The sequence below is a fragment of the Microcaecilia unicolor genome, chromosome 4 (genome assembly GCF_901765095.1).
Source record: "Microcaecilia unicolor chromosome 4, aMicUni1.1, whole genome shotgun sequence".
Classification (NCBI taxonomy): domain Eukaryota; kingdom Metazoa; phylum Chordata; class Amphibia; order Gymnophiona; family Siphonopidae; genus Microcaecilia; species Microcaecilia unicolor.
In genome coordinates, this window is record NC_044034.1 from 58,849,943 (window position 1) to 58,865,756 (window position 15,814).

Below are 15,814 nucleotides of genomic sequence, written 5' to 3' on the forward strand. Positions count from 1 at the left end.
AAGGGTACCAAAATACTTCCTAAGCTTCTCCTGAAGATCTCCACAGGGCACAGCCTACAGCCAAGGAACTGGAACCCAGGGAAAAGGACCCCCAGTAAGGAGTTCAAGAAGGCAGGCAATGCCTCCTCAGCACACCAGTAGAAATATATGACACACTGTAAAGTCCTGAACGGGAAACTCAGAAACAGACAACTCAATGGTGATCAATTCCCCAAATTTATTCCTGCCAAACAACTGCTGAATAGCAAAATTAATGACTAATAGGAGGAACTGAGAAACAGCCATCAACAGCCTATGAAAAGATATGAATACTACATGGCAAGAGAAGTAGCTGCCTGTCTTCCCAGGTGCAAAAGATGGAATCTAGCAAGCGCTGAGAGAGCACATAGCTCCCACCACCAAATACCCCAGAGACAGGAACAAAAGAAGGAAGAGAATCTCCTGGAACACAATACCAAGAAAACTCTCCTGAGCAGCATCCTTTGAACATAAAAAATGCAACTATGCGTTAAGCGATTCTTAGAGTCATACTACATAGTGATGAAAACACAAAAAAGCAGGCCAGAGACGAAGGAGTGCCAGATTTCTGCCACAATGTGGAAAATAGACTCCTATACGGTTGGCAACCCGCACCCTAGCTAGGCAGGACAACTGAGAAGGCCCACTGGAGGAGCAGCCTGAAATAGGACTGGGCAGAGTAGTGAGCCATACAGTGAGATTAGGCATTTAACCACAGAGGTACAGTTGCAGCCGCAATGTCTTAAGCTGCAGTTACAGGAGCACCCCATTCAGGTGCTACATCAGTGCTATTAGCCACTAATACCGGAACTGCTCCCTCCCCTTCAGACAACGGAATCTGTGTATACTGGCCAAGTGGGGGAGGAGTTCTATACAGCTAACTGGTTCAGTTGTAGAATCAAGGGTGAACTGTAAAACTTCAGCCACAGCAAGAAGAGCTGGGAGGTGCAGTCTGGAGATCAAACGGGACACCTGAGGCTGAAAGAAAATGGAAGGAAGGAATAGCGAATGCTACATACTTGTAGAAGGTATTCTCCGAGGACAGCAGGCTGATTGTTCTCACTGATGGGGTTGACGTCCTCGGCAGCCCCCTCCATCGGAAAGTTTACTAGCAAAGGCCTTTGCTAGTCCTCGCGCGCCCATGCGCACCGCGCATGCGCGGCCGTCTTCCCGCCCGAAACCGGCTCGAGCCGGCCAGTCCAGTATGTAGCAAAACAATACACTTCAAGGGAAGACTCAACTCCAAAGGGGAGGCGGGCGGGTTTGTGAGAACAATCAGCCTGCTGTCCTCGGAGAATACCTTCTACAGGTATGTAGCATTCGCTTTCTCCGAGGACAAGCAGGCTGCTTGTTCTCACTGATGGGGTATCCCTAGCCCCCAGGCTCACTCAAAACAACCACCATGGTCAATTGGGCCTCGCAACGGCGAGGACATAACTGAGATTGACCTAAAAAATTTACCAACTAACAGAGTGCAGCCTGGAACAGAACAAACAGGGCCCTCGGGGGGTGGAGTTGGATCCTAAAGCCCAAACAGGTTCTGAAGAACTGACTGCCCGAACCGACTGTCGCGTCGGGTATCCTGCTGCAGGCAGTAATGAGATGTGAATGTGTGGACAGATGACCACGTCGCAGCTTTGCAAATTTCTTCAATGGAGGCTGACTTCAAGTGGGCTACCGACGCAGCCATGGCTCTAACATTATGAGCCGTGACATGACCCTCAAGAGCCAGCCCCGCCTGGGCGTAAGTGAAGGAAATGCAATCTGCTAGCCAATTGGATATGGTGCGTTTCCCTACAGCCACTCCCCTCCTATTGGGATCAAAAGAAACAAACAATTGGGCGGACTGTCTGTGGGGCTGTGTCCGCTCCAGGTAGAAGGCCAATGCTCTCTTGCAGTCCAATGTGTGCAGCTGACGTTCAGCAGGGCAGGAATGAGGACGGGGAAAGAATGTTGGCAAGACAATTGACTGGTTCAGATGGAACTCCGACACGACCTTTGGCAAGAACTTAGGGTGAGTGCGGAGGACTACTCTGTTATGATGAAATTTGGTGTAAGGGGCCTGGGCTACCAGGGCCTGAAGCTCACTGACTCTACGAGCTGAAGTAACTGCCACCAAGAAAATGACCTTCCAGGTCAAGTACTTCAGATGGCAGGAATTCAGTGGCTCAAAAGGAGGTTTCATCAGCTGGGTGAGAACGACATTGAGATCCCATGACACTGTAGGAGGCTTGACAGGGGGCTTTGACAAAAGCAAACCTCTCATGAAGCGAACAACTAAAGGCTGTCCTGAGATCGGCTTACCTTCCACACGGTAATGGTATGCACTGATTGCACTAAGGTGAACTCTTACAGAGTTGGTCTTGAGGCCAGACTCAGACAAGTGCAGAAGGTATTCAAGCAGGGTCTGTGTAGGACAAGAGCGAGGATCTAGGGCCTTGCTGTCACACCAGACGGCAAACCTCCTCCAATGGAAGAAGTAACTTCTCTTAGTGGAGTCTTTCCTGGAAGCAAGCAAGATGCGGGAGACACCCTCTGACAGACCCAAAGAGGCAAAGTCTACGCCCTCAACATCCAGGCCGTGAGAGCCAGAGACTGGAGGTTGGGATGCAGAAGCGCCCCCTCGTCCTGTGTGATGAGGGTCGGAAAACACTCCAATCTCCACGGTTCTTCGGAGGATAACTCCAGAAGAAGGGGGAACCAGATCTGACGCGGCCAAAAAGGAGCAATCAGAATCATGGTGCCTCGGTCTTGCTTGAGTTTCAACAAAGTCTTCCCCACCAGAGGAATGGGAGGATAAGCATACAGCAGGCCCTCCCCCCAATCGAGGAGGAAGGCATCCGATGCTAGTCTGCCGGAGGCCTGAAGCCTGGAACAGAACTGAGGGACTTTGTGGTTCGCTCGAGATGCGAAGAGATCCACCAAGGGGGTGCCCCACGCTTGGAAGATCTGTCGCACTACCCTGGAACTGAGCGACCACTCGTGAGGTTGCATAATCCTGCTCAACCTGTCGGCCAGACTGTTGTTTACGCCTGCCAGATATGTGGCTTGGAGCACCATGCCGAGACGGCGAGCCCAGAGCCACATGCTGACGGCTTCCTGACACAGGGGGCGAGATCCGGTGCCCCCCTGCTTGTTGACATAGTACATGGCAACCTGGTTGTCTGTCTGAATTTGGATAATTTGGTGGGACAGCCGATCTCTGAAAGCCTTCAGAGCGTTCCAGATCGCTCGCAACTCCAGAAGATTGATCTGTAGATCGCGTTCTTGGAAGGACCAACTTCCTTGGGTGTGAAGCCCATCGACATGAGCTCCCCATCCCAGGAGAGACGCATCCGTGGTCAGCACTTTTTGCGGCTGAGGAATTTGGAAGGGACGTCCCAGAGTCAAATTGGAGCAAATCGTCCACCAATACAGGGATTTGAGAAAACTCGTGGACAGGTGGATCACGTCCTCTAGTCCCCCAGTGGCCTGATACCACTGGGAGGCTAGGGTCCATTGAGCAGATCTCATGTGAAGGCGGGCCATGGGAGTCACATGAACTGTGGAGGCCATGTGGCCCAGCAATCTCAACATCTGCCGAGCTGTGATCTGCTGGGACGCACGCACCCGCGAGACGAGGGACAACAAGTTGTTGGCTCTCGCCTCTGGGAGATAGGCGCGAGCAGTCCGAGAATCCAGCAGGGCTCCTATGAATTCGAGTTTCTGCACTGGGAGAAGATGGGACTTTGGGTAATTTATCACAAACCCCAGTAGCTCCAGGAGGCGAATAGTCATCTGCATGGACTGCAGGGCTCCTGCCTCGGATGTGTTCTTCACCAGCCAATCTTCGAGATATGGGAACCACTGTGCACCCCCAGCCTGCGAAGTGCCGCTTCTACCACAGCTAGGCACTTCGTGAACACCCTGGGAGCAGAGGCGAGCCCAAAGGGTAGCACACAGTACTGGAAGTGGCGTGGCCCAACTGAAATCGCAGATACTGGTCTGTGAGCTGGCAGTATCGGGATGTGTGTGTAGGCATCCTTCAAGTCCAGAGAGCATAGCCAATCGTTTGCTAAATCATGGGGAGAAGGGTGCCCAGGAAGGCATCCTGAACTTTTCTTTTACGAGATATTTGTTCAGGGCCCTTAGGTCTAGGATGGGACGCATCCCCCCTGTTTTCTTTTCCCCAAGGAAGTACCTGGAATAGAATCCCAGCCCTTCTTGCCCGGATGGCACGGGCTCGACCGCATTGGCGCTGAGAAGGGCGGAGAGTTCCTCTGCAAGTACCTGCTTGGTGCTGGAAGCTGTAAGACTGAGCTCCCGGTGGACATTTGGAGGTTGGAGGCCAAATTGAGGGTGTATCCTTGCCGGACTATTTGCAGAACCCAATGGTCGGAGGTTATGAGAGGCCACCTTTGGTGAAAAGCTTTCAAACCTCCCCCCGACCGGCCGGTCGCCCAGGCACTGACACTGGGGATGTCGGCCATGCTCTGCTGGAGCCAGTCAAAAGCTCGCCCTTGCTTTGCTGGGGAAGCCGCGGGGCCTTGCTGAGGCGCACGCTGCTGACGAGAGCAGGCGCGCTGGGGCTTAGCTGGGCCGCGGCTGTCGGGAAGGAGATTGTACCTACGCTTACCAGAAGCATAGGGACCAGTCTTCCTTTCCCCCGAAAAATCTTTCTACTGTAGAGGTAGAGGCTGAAGGCTGCCGGCGGGAGAAACTTGCGAATGCGGGTCCGCTGGTGGAGAGACTCTACCACCTGCTCGACTTTTCTCCCAAAAATGTTGTCCGCACGGCAAGGCGAGTCCGCAATCCGCTGCTGGAGTCTATTCTCCAGGTCAGCGGCACGCAGCCATGAGAGCCTGCGCATCACCACACCTTGAGCAGCGGCCCTGGACGCAACATCAAAAGTGTCAAACTCCTCTGGCAGGAATTTTCTGCACGCCTTCAGCTGCCTGACCACCTCCTGAAAAGGCTTGGCTTGCTCAGGGGGAAGAGCATCAACCAAGCCCGCCAACTGCCGCACATTGTTCCGCATGTGTATGCTCGTGTAGAGCTGGTAAGACTGGATCTTGGCCACGAGCATAGAAGAATGGTAGGCCTTCCTCCCAAAGGAGTCTAAGGTTCTAGGGTCTTTGCCAGGGGGCGCCGAAGCAAGCTCCCTAGAACTCTTAGCCTTCTTTAGGGCCAAATCACAACTCCAGAGTCATGAGGCAACTGGGTGGCTGCATCAGCTCGGGTCCCATGGATCCGGTACTGGGACTCGATCTTCTTGGGAATGTGGGGATTACTTAGTGGCTTGGTCCAGTTCGCAAGCAATGTCTTTTTCAGGACATGGTGCAAGGGAACAGTGGACGCTTCCTTAGGTGGAGAAGGATAGTCCAGGAGCTCAAACATTTCAGCCCTGGGCTCGTCCTCCACAACCACCGGGAAGGGGATGGCCGTAGACATCTCCCGGACAAAGGAAGCAAAAGACAGACTCTCGGGAGGAGAAAGCTGTCTTTCAGGAGAGGGAGTAGGATCAAAAGGAAGACCCTCAGACTCCTCGTCAGAGAAATATCTGGGGTCCTCCTCTTCCTCCCACGAGGCCTCACCCTCGGTGTCAGACACAAGTTCACGGATCTGTGTCTGCAACCTCGCCCTGCTCAACTCGGTGGAACCCCGTCCACGGTGGGGGCGTCGAGAGGTAGACTCCCTCGCCCGCATCGGCGAAGCTCCCTCCGCCGACGTAGTCGGGGAGCCTTCCTGGGAGGTGGCCGCGGTCGGCACCGCACGCGGTACCGACGTCGGGGACCTCACCTGGTGCGATGGGCCAGCCGGCGCCACGCTCGACGGTACCGAGGCGCAAGCACCGCCCGGTACCGGAGGGGTAGGGCGCAACAGCTCTCCCAGAATCTCTGGGAGAACGGCCCGGAGGCTCTCGGTTAGATGCGGCTGCAGAGAAAGGCTGAGAGGTCGATGCAGCGTCGACGCCAGAAACCTGTTCCGGGCGAGGGAGGAGGCTGTTCCGGGCTGTCCAGAGTGGAGCGCATCGACACCTCCTGACAGAGGGTGAGCGGTCCCTCTCGGTGCCGATGCCTGCTGGGTGCCGAATCCCTCGGCGACACCAGAGCTCTCGGTGCCGACGCGGGGGAGGAGATGTCAGACCGGTGTCGATGCTTCCTTCGACTTCTTCCGAAGCATGTCACCGGAGCTCCCCGGCACCGACGAGGAGGACGTAGAATCCATCCGTCGCTTCCTCGGGGGCCGGACCGAAGAGGGTCGATTCCGGGGGGGCTGTACCGCAGGAGCCCTCAGGGTAGGAGGAGACCCCCCGAAGGCTCACCGCCACCAGCAGGGGAATGGACAGCCCTCACCTGCAATCCCTGACGATGCACCTCCGTCCGACGACATCAGCAGACGAAGTCTCGGTACCACCGACGTCGATACAGTCGCCCGATGCCTTGGCGCCGATGCAGAGGTCCGATGCCTCGATGCAGTCGATGGAGCGGCAGCCAAGGAAGATGGTCCGGACGCTGACGACGTCGATGCACTCGATGCCTCCGGTGCCGATGCCGACGAAGAGCCCGGGCTAATCTCGCTACCTGAGTCCGCCTTTGTAACAGGGAACACAGACTGCAGTTCTGAGGGCGGTGCTGGGCCCCTAGACACTGAAGACACGCAGAGTGCCTATCAGTGAGCGAGATTACCCGGGCGCACTGGGTGCACTTCTTGAAGCCGCTGGAAGGCTTCGATGTCATGGGCGGAAAAATCACGCCGGCGAAATCAAAAGCCGAAATGGCGAAAATTGAAGCACCAAAATTTAGAGGGAGAAAAATCTCGACCGAGGCCAAAAGAGGCCTACCCCGACAACAAAAGAAAACTTACGGGGCAAAAACTAAGAAATACGGGAAGGGCAGAAAACCCAAAAGGGTCTTCCGGAATACTACCGGAGCGCTTCCCGAACTTTTCTCAAGGAAAAAAAGGACAAAAACACGTCGAAAAGGACGCGCGAGGTCGACTCTCTGGGGCACGAACAGCGTAACACGACCGTACCGAGTGCGGACGAAAGAAGACTGGCCGGCTCGAGCCGGTTTCGGGCGGGAAGACGGCCGCGCATGCGCGGTGCGCATGGGCGCGCGAGGACTAGCAAAGGCCTTTGCTAGTAAACTTTCCGATGGAGGGGGCTGCCGAGGACGTCAACCCCATCAGTGAGAACAAGCAGCCTGCTTGTCCTCGGAGAACTATAGAAACCTTGAAAGAGATGGCTGGAACTGTGAAAGATGAGAGGTCTGCAGCCTGTGGAAATACCTGCCAATCCATCAGCATGAAATCTTAACAATGATACAGTGGTTCAAAAGGTAGCCAATCTCCATAGCTGACAGCATAGCCGGCATTGCCCCAATTAAAGACCATACCCTGAAATCCATCTAAATCAGAAGTAGTCTGGATGACTTACTTAGGTATACCACCACAGAACAGACTTATTCAGGGCAAAACCCAAGTGAACTGATCAGGACAAAGGTGGGGGTTCTCAGCCAGCTCTAAGACATGGAAAGCAGAGACTTGAAGATTTAAGACAGACCAGAGCTCTTGAGACGTGAAATAGAGCATTCTTCCAAAGGTCTGAGCTATGACAGGCAAGAGTTCAGATAAACAAAAACATGCTGCCGAAGAGAAGTAGCCCATGGCTCCACTGACCATCATCATGGTGAGAATGTGCAGCCCCAAAATACAATAGGCTCCTGCCACTCTGTACTAGGGTAAACCCTAGCGGCGCTCTCTGCGGCTTCAAAATAGCAGGAACCTCTGTAGGTATAACTTAGAGCAGGCTCTTGCAGGTCTTAAGTAGAGGCAGGTGTTGCAGGTCTGATACAGAGTAGGTTGTTGCCGGTCCAAAGCAGAACCAGGTGCTGCCACAGTCTGACAGAGCAAGCTCCAGCAGGTCTGAATCAGAGGGCATATACATGCTTTAATTAAAGGGTCCACTAGCTTCAAAATATAACAGACCCGTGTCCTCAGTACCAAAATAGAGGAAACTTAGGTCAGATGTGAATACAGCAGAAGTCTGCAACACTAGCAAGTAAGGAGACTTACGTAGTTGAGAATAAAGCAGAAGTCTGCAAAACTGAAAGCGAGGAGACTAGTGCAATTGTGAATATAGTAGAAGCCTGCCAAACTAAAAGTGAAACTTGTGTAGCGCTGCCTATAGAAGTCTGTAGCACTGACTGTGATGAGACTTTTGTAGCTGTGAATACAACAGGAGTCTGCAAGCCCTGAAATACAGGAGAGTCTGCAATTCTGACAGTTTATCCTGCAGCTCTGTAAATGAGGAGGCTGCTGTAGCTCTGAGAAAGAGAACACTGCTGGAGCTCTGAAAAATAGTTATCTGCCACTGAAATGGAGAAGAGACTACTGAAGCTTTAAAATAAAGCAGGAGTCATACTTGGAACAGAGGGATGTCCGAGGCTCCCAAATGAAGCAAGATGTGTGTAGCACCGATAGAAGAGAGACTTGGAGCTGAGCAAAATAACAACGGGTTCTGTGAAAGAGGAATCTCCCAGAGCTCAAAGGCCAGCATTCCATAGGAGCCCAGACCAGGAATAATCTACCTGAGGTCTGAAATCCAGCAATTGCTTTAGAAACTACAAATCGCCATAACAAAGTTAGAAATTGACTGCCACCGAAAATTGAAAAATGCTACCATACTGCCCTATGAAGCTTGCTACTACACTAAGCTGTCTCTGAGTCAACCTTCAAATTTTTTTTTTGAATGCAGAACAGCTAAGACAGAGCAGCATACAGAGGACAACTGGAGCTGCACCGTGTCAGAGACCAATGGAAGAACAACCACCAATTCCCACAATTACAAGGTGCTCGCATCCCCTGCTGCTAACAGAGCAGCAAAAAAACAAATACGTTGGAGACCAAGAGACTCCATTTAATAAGGAAGAGATGAAAGACTCACCTCTCAAAAGGAATTCGCCACAGATATGCGGGACACAAAGTGTATCACCCTAAGGATACTGCCAGTCTTTGAAGCTAGCTCTGGGTTCCCAATGAGAAAAATATGGTGCCAAAACTGAAGTGCCAAAGAAAAGCAGAGCAATGCCAGAGAAATAACAGGGAACTAAAAACGGATAAGAAAAGAAAGAAAAGCAGAAAAAGGTGCCTGAACAAATAGAAACTTACCTCAAAGAACAGTCTTTTGGGGGTTTTTTTTTAGGGGGGGAAATCTGCAGCACAAGTTGCCTCTTCACGGTCTGAACAGAGGAAGAGGGAAGGAAGGCAAGGGGGTTAGGGACCCAGCCCCACCAAGCGTCACCTCAGCTACAAGAACTTTCAGCATAACAAAAAAGGAGCCTCTTCCTACTGGCTGGACTCTGTACTCAACTGACACCCTGGCAGTTCACCAGATCAGGAGTTGGTTGATAAGCACCACATGGGGCTGCGCATACCATCCACCATCTGCTGGACATAAAAATACTGATCATTCTGAGGCTGTGCAGTGCCCTTAAAGGGCAAATCACACAGAATTATGTTCTTTGGTTTGTTTCCATCTGCTGGTGGGCGTGCACAACAATCACATTGGTCTGGACGCAAAGAAAAGGAATATTTGACGTCTAGAGCCCCACAATAAAGTGTTCGCTTATTAGCAGACTAAGAGTGTATGTTCTCTATCCTGTGGATGAAGGACCCTCCACTGTATCCACTAACTCATTCGCTCACAAAAACTGTTCAAATCCTGACTAGGTGAGTCCCTCTCCCACCTGAACACAGTAGATTTATCCATACCTAGATCCAATACCCAATTAAGATCTCCTGCTACATACCAAGGGATTATTAAACCTCAAAGACTGAATACAAATAATGAACGGACTACCAAAATCAAATAGAGTACAAATATAGTAGTAGAAAGAAATACACTGTTGAAGTAAATGCAGTCCTGAAAAAAAAGGAAATAAATCTGATTTCAGAGTAGACACAATGAATTTGTTTTTAACTTATTAATTTATATAAATAATTTGTTAGCCTGTTGAATATTCTAGAGGACTGGATTTGTGAAGCCCTGAACCAGGAAGTTGCCTTCTTTGACTTCTGTTTGGGGGTTTCTCTCTCATCAGCAAAATACTACTTCTCCAATTTACAGCAACGTATAACATTAAAAAAAAAAAAAAAAATCTGATACTTACTTCGTTGATGGGTAGAAAATGCTGTTGAGTTCTGCATGCTCCTACAAAAAAAAAAAAAATTTAAAAAAAAAAAAAGAACTTTTAAAGTTTCTGTAATATTTTAAAGATTAAGTTCAATGAGAAGGAACATGAGCAAAGGGAAAACATGGCATAACGTTATTAATGGAGTCAAGAACATCTAGAGCCAGAACTAGCTAATGCATTTAAGTACTGTAATGAGATTAAACGAAAAATGGGCTGTATTTAAAAAAAAAAAAAAATCCAAACCTGTCCTGGGGATACCACAGCTACCTGAATTTTCAGGATCCCCAAAACGAATATGCCCAAAAATAAAATTGACATTTAATATCCATTGCATATAAATCTATTCTGCATATTCATTGTGAAAATCCTGAAAACTCAACTGGCTGTATTTGTAGCAGAATTATGGTTCTAAAATTGGGTGCATTATGAGAAAATGAGGGAGACAAATTATTTTGTAAAACCATTGGCCATGCAGAAATTAGGATAGCATTCTTTAAAAAAAAATGTTTTGGCTTATATATTTGAAAGTAGAAGTGTATAGATCACATAATTTGCCTCTATTAAGATTTGGAGAGTTGTATCCGCTGGCAATTACGGCATCACTTGGACAGTGGACAACTGCTGGAGGACTGCCAAAGTGGCTTCCTAAAGGATCACAGTAGAGAGACCTTTTTGGTCTTTTTGATTCTTTGTGCCACTCAGATGGAGGTGGACAAAGGAGAAATTGGATCTTACCGGTTAATTCTCTTTCCCTGAATTATCTCCATATGCTTGGGTTTGTTCTCTCTTACGAGCAGATGGTGACAGAGAACCGAAGACTTGTGAAATCACTCAAGTATCCTGTGCAGCCAGTAGCTAGCCAATATTTATTATAACAAAGAAGTAAATAATTAAAGCCAACTCGCCAAAGAATTAAAGGTAACCAACAGACAAGACAGACATTTGGAACTATTTATATATAGAATCTAAAACAAAAACCAAAAACACAATAGCTAAGCAGCTGGAAAAGAATCTCTCTCAATTGTTGAGTTTCTTAACAGATATATGAAATGCAGAAAAGGGAAAACCGTACTTGAATGATGAGGTCAAGAAGCTTGATGAAGATCTACATTTTTACTTCCTCATTATCCCTTCAGACAACTCCAGACACTCAGAATATACCAAAGCAGTGATCATCTAGGGAGGAAAGCTGTAAGCCTTGAAACCAAAACTCTGGCCCCCAAGGCTGCATCCTCTTGAGCCTGAAAACCAAGCCTAAAAAGACAGACAAAAGAATGTAGAAAAGTCCAAGTGGCTGCCTTGCAAATCTCCTGAGATGGAATTAAACATGCTCTGCTCAAGAAGTTGACCAATTCTGGGTAGAAAGACCTTTCAAGACTTATGGAATCGGATGTCCAAGGATGAAGGCAGAAGCAATAGCCTCTTTAAATCTACCTTGCTACAGTTGCCTTCATCTCTAACTCTCCTTTACAGGCTCACTCAAACAAAATGCCTGACGGAGGAGATAAAGAACCATAAAACCAGCAAGTGACAGTTTTATCAGTATTGAGTACAAGTTGATGCTCAAATGCGACTGCATCCAAGCAGGCCTGAAGAGGGGCAATTGAGGGAGAGGATGGATTGGTTGGGTAAATAAGACTACAGTCATATTGAAATAAGCTGAAATCCTGAAAGACCAGGTAAGAGCTGCCCACTGACCCAAAAAGAGATTAAGAGCAGGCAGAGGACTGACCACTGATGGACACCACAGTGAAGTTCTCTTATCTGGGAAGTGGAGGTGAAAGTGATAAGGAAGAAGTGGACAAGGAAAGGACTTCACAAGAAAATTCCCAAAGCTACTAGATGAGAGATCATTAAGGAATGGTTGACAAGGTCAAAGGTGGCACAAACATCAAGGGAAACAGCTAGCATGATTTAGTGTTGGTCAAAGTGGGAATGAGTTTTTTTTTTTTTTTTTTAATTATTTATTTTATATTACATTTACATCCAATACATAAATGGGAAAGAAAAGAGAAAATATCAATTAAAACAAACTGAGGAAAATATCATCTGTTAGTCCACAATTGGGGGATCCAAGATCAGGAAAACAATCTCAAAGAAAATAAGAAAAACACGGAATGGTTAATCTTACAATTCATATTTTCTGAGGGAGGAAGGTTAATCGGTAATTGCAGCCGGTACAGTGGTAACTTAAGTTGCTGTAGAGGGTTCTTCATCTGTTCTTTTAACTCCACAAACTCTTGTAATTTCCTGGGTTCAACAAATAAGTATCAGGAATAAAACACTTCCAAGGGAATCGCTCTAGGAAGGTCCTACCCAGGGCATGATTCTTGGCTTAAAAGCCAGAGTTCACACCTCCTAGTCTGCAATTCCCTTGATATGTCAGGAAATATATTATCTTTGAACCCAAATAAACTAACCAGCCATATGTCGGAAATACAATTTCAAAACATTGTTCCTATCTAAATCAAAGGCAAAAGTCACTAATAATATAACTCTATATACAGGATATTTTAGAAAAATTTATCTCTCTCAAGTTATTTTTCCTTAATTGGTTCTCCAGAAGTTCCAATTTTTTACAAGAAACATAAATTGTCCTTCATTACCAGATTAACTGATTTTTATAGAGAAACCATTTCTGAAATCAAAGTTTTTATTTTTTTATCTTGGACTTCCACTTTGTTAGATAAGTATTGATATAATCACATATTTATTCCTAAAAAATTTTGACATCTGAAGAAGAGAGATTCACACTCTGCAGCACTTCCCATAGTGCGTCCATTGTGACATTGTTTGGCTTCACCAGATCCAATTTCTCCACAGAAACTGCTCCAGATATCTTCGGGGGGGGGGGGGGGGGGGGAAGAGCTCACTCTCCATTCCCCCAGTTGGTTTATTATCCGGAGTCAATGCTGCGCCAGGACCTCCTCGGATCGCGTGAAAATCCTAACCAACTTCGGGCGTTTCCACTGTCGACCTCCATAGCGAAGCGTTACTGTTTCCGGGTCTTGGAGAGGTCATGCCAACAGGGGGACTCAAAGTCACTCCCTCTCCACTGAAATTTGGCAATAAAGCTTGCTGTTCCCCGAAGCAGGAACCGATATCCCCGACGTTATGACTCCGAATCTCTCCAAAGTACACTGAGAAGTGGTGGGAACCCCAGCCGTGTTCGAGGAGGGCAACACCACGGCTTTGCCTCTCTTCTTCCCCATTCTCTGGGGAGCACGCCTACTTCTTCAGGCATTCTGGTGTAAAACGGAAACTCAACTAACGTACATCCTCCCTCGACGCCATCTTGGATCCTCCAGTTTGGGACACTCTGTCTGGTTTCTCCTCAGAGGCCTGTCTGATATTGGTAACCCTTCAGCATAGCCCTCTGAGTCATTGAAACACGGAAGCCCCTCCACCACTTACAAGGTGGTGTCCCTTCGGAGGGGGGGAATGAGTTTTTAGTGCTGTAAGAACTGTTTCTGTACTGAAATTGGTTCTAAAACTGGATTAGCAAGGGTGCAAAGCATGCATTTTTGTTTTAGGAAGTCAAGAGAGCTGTTGGAACATGACTTTTTCAAACATGGAACTCAAATCTTCCTCCTCGTGGTCCTAGACAGTGGCTGATTTGCAGGATTACCCCATTGCTGGAACTTTGTTCCTTCGTGATCCTAAGGGTCTTAGTCTGAAGTTTTTTTTTTTTTTTTTTGGGGGGGGGGGGGGGGGGGGGGGGAGTCTCTGGCTGACTCCCTTTGGCTGCAGGGCTCTGTCTTTACAGTCCATAGTGTCAGCCTTGCGCAGCCATTGCCTGTTCTCTAATGGAGCATACAGTCTCAGCTGCATTCAGGCATCCTGTACAGTGACACACTTTAGCCGTTCGATTCTTGTTTTCGCAGCAGTTTTCCTCCTTTTCTATGAAGGTGGTTCTACTTCCTTCATCTCCGTGGATCCCTCCTGTCTTCATATGGAGAGAGTTGGTCTGTTTTTTTTTTGGCAGGGAGTGGCTCCAGTTTGTCTGTGGAGCAGTTTCGTTCTTACAGGGGTCCTATGCATGAAACTTTTGCATACAATGGAGGCAGTGTATGTAAATCAATCTCATGCATATTCATTGTTAATATCCTGACAACCCGACTGGCAAGGGGATACTCCAGCACCGACTTGGGAAACATTGGCTTACACCACCAGCTTTCTCCCTCCTAGAACATATACAACCAGCAGGACCAGCCTTATAATTCAATAATTGTGTTTTTTTCTGCACATGGCATAGTTTTTCAATACCCGAGTCCCCCACAACGAGTATCTAGACATAGACATGCATTCTCTATGGGCCCCTGCACACAGAACACCAGCTCTCCTTTTCTGAAGCCTCCCCTCCCCCACATTTGAACCCCTCCCTCCCCCAACATGACATCCTCAGCCTGCACTGATCACTAGAGGAGGGGTGTGTGTGTGGGGGGGGGGGGGGGAAGAGTGCGAGATATATTAATGCAGAGCATTTCCCCAGGAGTATCCTTAGAACCTCCTCACGTGCCCAGCATCTCTCCCCAATCTCCTATCAACCTCCCTCACTCCCCCCCCCCCCCAAGGTGTCCAGCTTATGTCTTCACCTCCTTTCCCTCGCTGCTGTCACAATATGCTAGAGAACAGAAGGTAGCAGCACAGAACCTCAAATATCCAGTGCATGCTCAACATATTACAGTCCTATCTCCTCTGATGCAACTTCTTAGGTCAGAAGGTGTGGGACTGACAGATGCAGGGAGAAAGTTTAGTGTGTATAAGCTGCTATTTTCTTACTGCTACCTCTGTCCTGTTCAAGTTAGGGAAAAGAATTGAGCCGCTAAAAGTCTTGAAGCACACTGGTTGAGAAGTACTAGTATCAAAGATGCTTTTAAACAAAACAAAATAATTAGTACCTAATTATATAAAATACTTCCGTTATGTTTCTATACAACTTCAAAAAAGTATAGAAAATTAGAAGAGTCTCCTGGACAATCCAAGCCCAGCTTAAGGACTAATTGCAGTTGAAGTATTTAGCTTCCAATAAGAAAAAGTAAGAACATCCCATGTGGAAGAGGAAAAGGTGTTACGGTACTTATCTGTAGTTCGCTACTATGGCAAAATGCCTCTCTCAGAACTACAATTATTTTGCCCTGAGAAGCAAGGGAAGCATCTTTACTCTATTTACTGGCAGTGTACACTAAGAATAACTTGGAAGTAGGGCTGCATTTTTATTAAAAATGTTAATTGCTATTAATCAAACAATTAAAGTTATTTTTTTTTTAATTTCCTACTACAACTCTGTGGACTTTGGGCAAGTCACTTACACCCTCTACCGCCTCAGGTACAAAGTACCTGTATATAATATGTAACTGCTTTGACTGTCCTTCCCACCCCCAGATCCAACATTTCTTGCTTTCTCAACCTTCCCTCCCAGGTCCATTATCGTTTCTTTCTCCCTCTTCCCCCCCCCCCCCCCCATCCTCATGAGCAATACCACAAATCTATTCTTGTGGCTTCTGGAGTTCACTGTCTCGTCATAGTTTCCATTGGTGACCCCTCCAGTTCTGCTTGCGGGTCTGCTACTCACACTTCTTCCACCCTCCCCCCCCAATACCCCCGCAGGTCTAACCTTA

The 15,814-nt window shown here is 48.1% G+C and overlaps 1 protein-coding gene across 6 annotated transcripts in view; it reads right to left on the reverse strand.

The window, feature by feature from the left end:
- LOC115468503 (protein NPAT) overlaps nt 1-15,814 on the reverse strand; it is a 111,229-nt gene that overhangs the window by 66,530 nt on the left and 28,885 nt on the right. For all 6 annotated transcript variants that reach the window (XM_030200266.1, XM_030200265.1, XM_030200267.1 and 3 more), the window contains one exon: nt 10,170-10,210. In XM_030200266.1, the coding sequence (XP_030056126.1) occupies nt 10,170-10,210 (41 nt within the window). The remainder of the gene's footprint in view (nt 1-10,169; nt 10,211-15,814) is intronic.